Source organism: Nilaparvata lugens, unplaced genomic scaffold (genome assembly GCF_014356525.2).
Source record: "Nilaparvata lugens isolate BPH unplaced genomic scaffold, ASM1435652v1 scaffold4169, whole genome shotgun sequence".
Taxonomy (NCBI): Eukaryota; Metazoa; Arthropoda; class Insecta; order Hemiptera; family Delphacidae; genus Nilaparvata; species Nilaparvata lugens.
This window is the reverse complement of record NW_024090556.1, coordinates 14,469-24,377: the sequence shown is the minus strand read 5'-3', so window position 1 is coordinate 24,377 and position 9,909 is coordinate 14,469. Positions and strand designations below refer to the sequence as shown.

General features: G+C 34.1%; 1 protein-coding gene across 1 annotated transcript; it reads right to left on the bottom strand.

The window, feature by feature from the left end:
- Positions 1-384: 384 nt before the first annotated feature.
- On the bottom strand, positions 385-9,046 carry LOC111048860 (pleckstrin homology domain-containing family J member 1). The gene is made up of 5 exons (XM_022334840.2): positions 8,717-9,046; positions 8,417-8,502; positions 6,999-7,171; positions 4,766-4,829; positions 385-3,058 (listed from the first exon to the last, which is right to left on the bottom strand). The coding sequence occupies exons 1-5, from the start codon at positions 8,826-8,828 to the stop codon at positions 2,897-2,899; spliced, it is 597 nt and encodes a 198-aa protein (XP_022190532.1). The 5' UTR covers positions 8,829-9,046; the 3' UTR covers positions 385-2,896.
- Between the last annotated feature and the right edge of the window lie 863 nt (positions 9,047-9,909).

Below are 9,909 nucleotides of genomic sequence, written 5' to 3'. Positions count from 1 at the left end.
AATTGATATTCCGATAAGTTGAACAGGCTTTATTTATTGAGAAAAAACTTCATGTAAAACTTGGAGTAAGCATCCTCAAAATTTCATGAATTTATTTGCTCCCAGTTTGGAAATTGATCTAATTAGGATTTCAACTTTGAACGCTCATATCCAAAAAAGTAAAATTGATAAAAATTTTTCCTTAGAAATTAGTTTAATTTCGGTAACTTGATGACCAAATCAAAATACTTTGAAAAATGTCACTACTTACCAGAAAAAAGTTTCCAAAAGCGATGAGCACAACCTTAAAGATCTTTATAGTCATAATCCTTTGTGTTCCCAAGCCTCAAGTGATTTGCCTCCCAATCTATATTAATTTAAGAGCACGTAATAAGTTGAAAGCAATTTCGTTGAAAATAAATATTTTTTATTCATAGTTTTAAAGGCTACATCATATTGACTAAAACGAATGTCTTAAGTTTACAACTATAGTCCAATCAAATTAAGCAGATCTATGAGTAGGCCTATATTCAAGCTTCTCAGCAAAACTAAATAATATAACTTAACAAGATGGGTGTAATTGACATTAATCTAACAATCTAGTTAACGGGACGGAATGACAAAATAACATTAATACAAATTAAGCAGTTCAGAGTAATGAATAAGATTGAGGATAATAGCGTACAAGTAAGATACCTATTCAATTTAAGGTAATTAGTGATTGCATAGTGCAAAAATAAACGTAATCAACTTGATGATTTAAATAGTAAAATGAAAATATTACAGTATCGTACCGCATCCAAATCGATATCATAGAAAACTGGTTTATAAGGCTAAAAATGAACGTAAAATAACTACTTTTCCCTGGTTTCTCAGTTGAGCAAGACAAGACAAAATAAGTTAACAAATATTTATCGACTAGAAACTTAATGTGTACAGCGCAATTGCATTGAACCATTTTTTATTAAAATTAAATGTCACGTCCTGGAAATTTTTTCATGAAAGATTAGACTTGAATAAAGTGCTTTTCGTTGTTACCGGTAGTTAACATCATCAAAGTAGGTAGCCTACCTATTGATTATTATAAAACCCTATATCAGGGGCGCCCACAGGGAGGGGGGATGACGCAGATTGTGTCATTGAGATTCCTGGGAAGAGGAGACTCAAGGGCTCGAAAAAGTGAACTCTAGGCACTCCTGGAATTATTCTAGAAACCGTAATACCGTACATATAATGAGCTTGACAATAATATTTAAGTAATTTTTTACACAGAATTAACAAATCTCTGTACAGATACTTGAATGTATTGCACATATGATCAGATCTATAAGATCTTGACTATATCAAGAAAAGTTGACAAATGTTTTCTAATTTTTCATACTATAAAATGCTAAAAAATAGTCATGACTTTACTGAACACAAACTTGATACACGTTACATTCATGTATAAATTTCAGTCTTCGTTGCCATTTTTATCAAATACATTGAATTGAATACTTAATTGGCCGCTCAATATATCTTATCGCAGCCAGAAATACTTGTCATATATTCAATGAACTGCTTGTAACTCTACCACTGTTCGAAAACGTTCTAGTACAGTAAGACTGTGTAATGTAACTAAACCGCTATCTAATCTACTGCCCTCATTGATATCAAACTTCTACTAATTTACTATTAAATTTTCCATCATCCTTACCGTATTTTGTACTGAATTTTTCACAAAATATATAAGCTAGGTAGTTTGTTTTTCACCGTAGAATTTATAACTCATGTCCAGGCTTAGACCTAGTAATATTTTAGCTTTCGGAAAAAATGTTTATTAAAATTCTTGAATTTGTTTCGATTAGATTATAAGTATTTGCTGAGGATGATTCCCACATGAGCCCTAGACTTGTACATGGGTATAATGGGTGCTTTGATGAGATGATCAATGAGAGGTGAATGTACCGACCGGTTTAGGTGTGTTTCAAAAAACGTTTTTACATCTGCTATCATAAAAAATAATGTTGAACAGACAATAAAATAAACGAAGACTTGTAATGCCATTGTAATATTATGAAAAACTTGTAGTGAGTACCTACCCAACTAATTATCATAATTTTTTTTATTTACTAACACGAATAAAGCAGATATTGAAGTGTTGCGAAACTTTGAAAACTACCTACTATCTGACCATTACATTCATTCTTCATGAATCTTAAACGCTACCAACTGTCTTCATTTAGATTGAAACATAGAATATCTTCATGTACCGTACTGTATAAGGGATAAGACAGCTGAACACAATCATACCTAACCCTAAATTTAAGTTTCTGTCTCCAGGCCTACACGCTAACAATAAAACTAATTCATAAATGATCACAATTGTTCTGTAAAGTTCTGTAAATAATGTATATTTTACGTTTTCAAAATTGAAGAAGCACTGTTTTTGTAATCCAGATCTAAGTTCAATAATTTCATTCACCATTGTTCACAGTCGACCAGTGAAACGGGAAAATGTGATGTTGTTGCGCCTACTAACATAAACCAAAAAAGTGGAATTTCGGATAAAATGTCAATTTAAAATGAAGCATTCATTTATAGCTGTAGGTCTAGTATCAATATGTGAGATGATGACTCATTTGTAACGACACAGATTGAAACAATTCCAGTCAGTGAATAAGGAGTTTGTTTGGCGGTAAGTTATATAGGCTATCATCTTATTGGAATTTAAACACGATCATATTTTTCTATAATGTAATAACTATTAATGGTTCGTATATCTTCCCGTTTTACTAGCACGCCCTCTACAAAACTACGGTAGTTGAATACAGTTGGTTTCACCTGGACCAAATACTCAACAACTTAAACTAGAGGAACAGTAAAGCTAGTTGCTTTGCAACGAAATGAACAAACAATATTTGTTAAAGAATAATAGTTACAGATCAATTAGATTTGCTTCTGTGACTAGGGAAGAAGCTCCCATAGAAACATGACTCTGAAACGACGAAATGATAGCCTTTGGTAGCGAAAGCTCCTCCCTATCCTCTTCCAAATTCCTTATTGTTCCATGGTTTCTGGGGTACATCAGTAGCGGATCCTCAAAAAGAAATTTACATCAATTTAGTATTATTTTGAAAACAAGATCATAAAATAGTTGATAGTTTCAGATTCCTAGTCAAGCAATTAATGCACATAAATAATTTCAGTATGAGTTCAGAGAAGATAATACTTTTTTAACAATCTTTTGTTCAATGCCTTGGCCAAACGCTTGCCGCAAATAATGGTTGATGAGAGTGTGGATGGGATATATTTGTGAATGCTCACCTGGCCACCCTCCTTTGTTCGTCTCGTCACGACAGAAATAGGAGCGAAGGCGAACGGTGACATAGCGCTATCATCCACACTATCACGTTCGTCGTGACTTGTACGCACTTGCAAAAATTGTGGCGTCGGCATAGCACTCACTTACAACCTCATTACTTATGGCATCTCCATGTGTTGTACTCAAGCTTTTCTAAATCAAGAGGTACGTAGGTATATTTTATAGAGACAAATCATTGATTGATAAGTCACTCCTCTTAGAATTATTTTTCTCTATAATCGATAGAAAAACTAATCATTTCTGAACTGGAAATGGTTCGTGAAACAGCTGATTTCTGCGAACTCGTGGGGTTTTAATATATTGAGATTTTATTATTAAGAATTAATATGGGGGACCGAGCTTCGCTCTGGAGTACAAAAGCATAACAAAATTATTACAAAAGAAGAAATTATAATAATATGTATAGTTCATTCATAAATGTTCTATCTAATCACAATGAATTGAGATTAATTCCCAGAGGGATGCAAAAATTTCCCTCACAGAGGCCGGTTGCACAAAAGCCGGTTAAATTTTAATCATGAATAATTTCACGTAAACCAAATCAGAGAAGACCATTTCAAAAAGATGGTTCTTCTGGAATTAATCAGGATTAAAAATAACCCGGCTTTTTGCGACCAGCACCAAGTACCTGTTTGAATGATTACAAAAATTCAACAGCTGAGTCATAATTTTGACACAGTCCCACACACATGAACTCGCTCACTCACTTCCATCATCAACAGACGACGAAATAATAAATTATTATCAGCTGTTTTTCCAAGGATGAATAATAATTATCCTTTTAATGTCCTCCAGCGAGTTTTCTCAGGGATGAGACCTAGTGTAATCGAATTTTTATATTATAAACCTACTATGTTCTGAATTTCGTGAGAATCGTTGAAACCATTTTCGAGATCCGGTAAAATACAAACATATAAACAGAAATTGCTCGTTTAATAGTATAGGATTATCTGTTATAATTACATAGGCCTACTGTTCGGTTAATACAACCGAATCATATACAACTGTGATACTGAAAATTACATGAGAGTTGGGATAAATATTGTGTACAAACGTTTCGCCAAACTCAAATTCTATCTCGTTTGGCAAAGAATGATCGGTTTTTTATTTGTGCAACACAAGTTGCACAAATATTCTTTTTCGGATTATGCCCACATGAGCTTTTTGCTTGTGTGTGGGTAACGGGAAGTGCAACGATGACTAAAATTTTTAGATGATCAAAGGTCCATGCCTAATCGATGGGATTCGAACCCGCGACCAGGTAGCACTGTCATTATTAAAGAGGCTGCAGGGTTGGTGTTGGACCCTGGCGTTTCACCACAAGTTGCCATTGAATGTTTTTTAGTGGCGAGGATAAACTAGGTGCCAACTAATTTAATTAGACGACATTAATTATTATTAGATTGTGATCTGTACACTAACCTTCCCTGTCAGATGGTTGATTTTCTCCTGAAGAACTATAGACTTGGATCGTAAATGCTCGTACCTGCAAAAGTATCATAATAACATTTTTTGAGTATCAAAATAGAAGTTGTAGAACTAAAAATACATAACTAGAATTAGCTTATTCTACCTTAGTACTGTACATATTAGAAAAGATATTCGAGAATCTATTAATATCCCATCTTAAGGAGTAACAATTCTAATGCCATTATCCAAGAGGAAAGGCTTCGATTGAATCAAATAACACTCTCTTGTGAACAGCATATCTAATACCTCAAACCGATTCAAAGCTATTCACATTTTAAAATACTAATAATATATACAAAAATACATTTCAATTCGAAACTAAATCCAATTCTTTAAAATAAAAAATAAATTTTATAAAAAGAAAATAATTTCAACTTCAATTTGAATATTTAAAAAAAACTCAGTGTATAGGTTGTGACTTGTAACTTATGGTTGGGAGTACACTCAGTGCCAACCTCTGCAAAACTGGTGTTTAAAAATTCAAATTAGACCAAACTCTGCCTCATCAGTTACTAGTTTCTTCAGACCTACTCTATCTCGGTAGTGATAACAGTCCATGTCGTAGAATTTTGACTTGAGCCTTATGACAAACGTTAAATATTTCCTTGCAAAGAAAATAAAAGAAAGAGTATGTAGGGATGTACGGTAAGTAGCCTACCTGAATTTGTATGAAAACTGTGAAGCAAAATAGGAAGGAATTTACAGTTTTTTTTTCATAAAATTCATTTTATTTATTCATATGGCTTTTATTGGCAGAGAGATCCTTTTGGATGTTCTGCCTTGCCGTATTACCCAATGCCATTTCCTATTTACACTCAAGTTTATAGGTTATATATTGGGCCCGTCAAGTTTTCTCACTAAAAATTTACACTTTCACTACCTGAGTTTTCATTTTATGAAGTTTAGAATGAAGAAAAGTTATTTCCCCAAGAGTGACCTGTCAACGATTTTGTTCTTCCCAATTGTGTAGAACCTTGAGTTCGATTTGACTTGTATCTCCTTGGGAAGACAGTTGAAGATTTTTATAGTCAGTAAGTTACAGCCAGTCTACTGCGAGGCATCTCCAATCAGGCAGCATGTTCAGTATTGTATGCATGAATATCACCGTCATTTTGTACTTATGGTGAAGCAGCACCACCAGGTTCGTCTCGCCGGCCAAATTTTCATTGAACCATGGTATGTTTCCTGTAAAAGGTTGGGTTTTCCCTTGGGTGGTTGCATGGAACTTTCATAATTGTTCTAGAAGGCTCAAAGTTGAAGACTACCACATAGCCAGCCAACAACATATCCAACATGTTTTCAAGACTTCTGAGGCCGAAAACATCTGGACAGTTGATGCCCTCAAGCCTCCTGCAGAGTGACGGAGTCTTCTCATCTCTCAAAAATCTGGAGAAGCTGATGTAGTTCTCTTTCCATTTTTCTTGTGTTAAGTTCATCTTATGCATCACATTCACTATCAGAAGAAAAACTGCACTGTGGTCTGATATCAAGGGATCAACCACTTTGGTGGTGTACTCCCAAGAGTCCAAGTTGGTGATGACCATTATCCAGTCAAGCATCACCACAAACAGGTTGTCACCTCTCAGCAGATTGATGAACAAAAATCTCCCTCCCTGTAATGGGGCCTCTAGATGTATGTTGAAGTAACCACCTGGGATTATCTTCAGTTTCTGCCTGCTCAAAAGAAACAATAGAAATTCCCCAAGGAGCTGTGTAGAGCCCTTAAAATCCCCGTTTGGCGGCCTGTACATAGATACTACTATGATCCTAAAATCAACCACCTCAGCAACTGCAAGTTCCATGGTGCATTCCTCACAATATTTAGCAGCCTCTATTTCCTTGTATTTTATGTTATTATTCAGGAGGATGGTGGCTCCCCCATTCTTATGTACACTCCTGTTGTAGATGCTAACCAGGTTCAGTGTGTTGCTATTTTCATAAAAAAGTGACTGGTCCTCTTTCAACCAGTGCTCCGTGATACACAAAATGTTTGGTTCCATTTTGCCCACAAAGAGGTTCAATAAATCCAACTTAGGTCTGAGACAAGGACGTTTGGTAGGTGAAGCTATTCCATTATTTATTACCTTGCTTTTAAATTTATAATGAAATTGAGGTTTTCCAAATGATACCTGATATTTGCTACGGTACACTTACTGAGAAGAAGTACACAAACTGAATTACTTACGTGGCATTTCTTATTGCTGAAACCCATTGATGAACTGTGTCTTCAGTTCGGGCAGTAAACAGATGTTTCCTCTCAGGATCATCGCTGAATGTCATTGAAAATGCAAATTGTAGTCCACTGCGCAGTTCTGACTGGACACGACAGTTCTCAAGAACAAAAACTCCAGCTGCTGGCTAAAATTAAAGATAAATATATGTTTAAAAGGACTGTAAAAAAATGAAAGTAAGAAATGTACAAGTTTCAAGATCAGGATTAATGAAAAATTTGCTGTATCAATGTTGTGTTTAAACTGCAATTGTAACAAAGTCCAAGTATTTTCAATGTCCTAAATTTCAAATTGGAATTCGGTAGGCATACAGAGACATAGGCCCATGCTTACCTTATTTTGAATAAAATAAACTATCAAATAATAATGCAAACAAAAATCTCACTATTAAGTAGCAGTCCGAATTTTGAAAAAAAAAATAAGTACTGGATCTGGAATAAATAGTGTTAGTAAAATCAAGTACAATATTAGATTTTTAAATTTCCAGTTTCGTGGTTTTTAAAAGAAGTCAGGATCTTCAATAATCTGGATTTGTCTCTGGCTAATATTAAATTTTGTATCAACTGCCATTGCATTAAGATTATTTATTATTTGAATGAACCAGTAGATCCTTTTAAAACACAAATATTAAGCATGAAGCTAAAATGAAACAATGCTGCAGTTCAGTGGCCAATCACACAACACATTAAAAAAACTCAAATTCGAGGTACATTCATAATGACGAGACAAATTATTACTCTCTAAATACGGCTGAATTAATCTGAATGAAATTTTCAGAAAATAAAGTTGGAATCATTACAATGACACCTTAGTGGTCGATCATTCATATTTTGTAAGTACAAACGCAAATTTACTTAGTTAAGAATGGCGAGTGCACTCCAGAATCATACCGATGTGCGCTATGGTCAGACTTTTCAGTCCTTTCGCCCCTAATTAAATTAGTCATGGAAGGTGAGAAATTCGTTGTTATAAAAATAGCAGTGGTGTACACAAGTGTTACCGGTACTGTAGGTAAGACTACCTACCTACCCATTATGCGTTGGCCAATTAAGGTATGCTATCCTGGCTGCTGTACTAAGTTCAAGGTACTTTCCTTTCAACAGTGATAAAATGATAACAGGTAGAAGTAGGAATACAGTTTTTCTCATTTTTTCTTTTTTGTCCTATAAACTTACATACTTTTCCAAAAGCAAATATTACCTACACATATAGAAACAAAATAACATTTGTTTTGGGGGCAAATTGTATTGAAATTAACACAATTATAAGATTACGCGGTATCACAGTACCAATAGTTTTGCAACAATATGTAATACAAATAATCTTCTTGAATTCCAGAGATTGGGAGCCTGGTGATTAGAGAAATACTTACCTGTTTCACATCAATTTGCCCAAGATCATTCAACTTGAAATAGAAGAGGAGATTGCATTTGAGCTTAAACCATCGTTCTTTGAAATCTGAAACAGATTCATCACTAATGATTAATAGCCTAATGGTAATTATTATAATTCATTGGAATTATAATATTACAAGTAGTTGAAAAATCTTGATAGTAATATTAATTAATAAGAATAATATAGTAAATTTTTATTAATAGTACCGTACAAGGAAAACATGAATAACTTAATATTTTCAACTTAATAATAATTATAAATTAGTATGAAAACTCACTTCCACTGTTCGAAGAAAAACTATTGCTGGAGGTTTTTAAATAATTCAGTCGTCCTTCAAAATCTGCATCTCCCAAACTCAAAGTTGCAATTTCCTTATCATTAAATTTCATGATTACATAAACTTCAACATTATAGGTAACCTAAACACTGACAATTATTGAGTGGCAATACTACTAGTATTGACAATAAGATGTTGGAGATTTAATTCCTACTAATTATATAATTTAATATTATCGCATTTAAAAGTAGGCTGTAAGAGAATTAGACCACAACAGACTGTAGACCATAACCAAAAACGAAAACAAATACACTTGATTATTCATGATCAAAACCTAATATGCAGAGTATCGACCCAGTAACTGTAACGATCAGGTGTTTGCTACCGAGTATCGATCAGCTAATTGCGTACCGGCACAAAGAAGAAGGGATCCTCTTCTCTGTTGTACCGGCAAGATTCAACTCCCATCGTGGAATCATTCTACTATAGTGAGGTCCACGTTATAATGACAGTATTTGATCAACTTTGGGTTTTGCTGTCCTTGTCTATCATTCGACAAAGACGGTGGTACTATCCTTTTCTAGGTCCACAACGATGACAATTATGTTTTTGACAGTGTAGAAATATAATTTGTTGATGCAGAAAATCGGCATCACTATTCTTCTATCTTTATTCACTGCCATTATAACGTGGACCACACTATAGTATAGATGTGTTTTTTCTACAACTGCGCCTAAAGAAAAAAATTACATTCTCAATTCTTCTCATAAAATAGCTTATTTCTGAGGAGAATGTACTTTTTCGCTCATCAACCATCTGCGCATGTGCAGTAGATTTTCTTTACACTTGCTGATCATTCATGCATGTGCAGTAGATTTTCTTTATGCTTGCTGATCAGCTGATGGTAAGCAGCTTGCCAAAAAGTCAGATCTTAACCTAAAAAGTCGGTAATTGTAACTCCACCGATATAAGTAATTTAACAGGTTTGGGCAATTGTAGAAAAAAATTTTATGTAATTCACGCGTAATCCTTCTTTATCGCTCTTGAAAAATTATCATGCTCCGCTTTGCATTGCGTGATAACTGTTTTGTGTGAGCGATAAAGTCCCGCATTACACTCTAAATACATAAATAGCTATTTTCTACAACCTTGCATAAAACAAGAATTTACATACTGAATTCTACTCGTAAAAC

Excerpts from the sequence above, each read along its gene's own strand:
- LOC111048860 (XM_022334840.2), bottom strand. The coding sequence starts at position 8,828 with ATGAAATTTAATGATAAGGAAATTGCAACTTTGAGTTTGGGAGATGCA. Across the intron at positions 8,503-8,716 it reads TTTTTCTTCGAACAGTGGAA|ATTTCAAAGAACGATGGTTT; the intron begins GTGAGTTTTCAT and ends AATCTGTTTCAG. Across the intron at positions 4,830-6,998 it reads TCAGCAATAAGAAATGCCAC|GTACGAGCATTTACGATCCA; the intron begins GTAAGTAATTCA and ends ATACTTTTGCAG.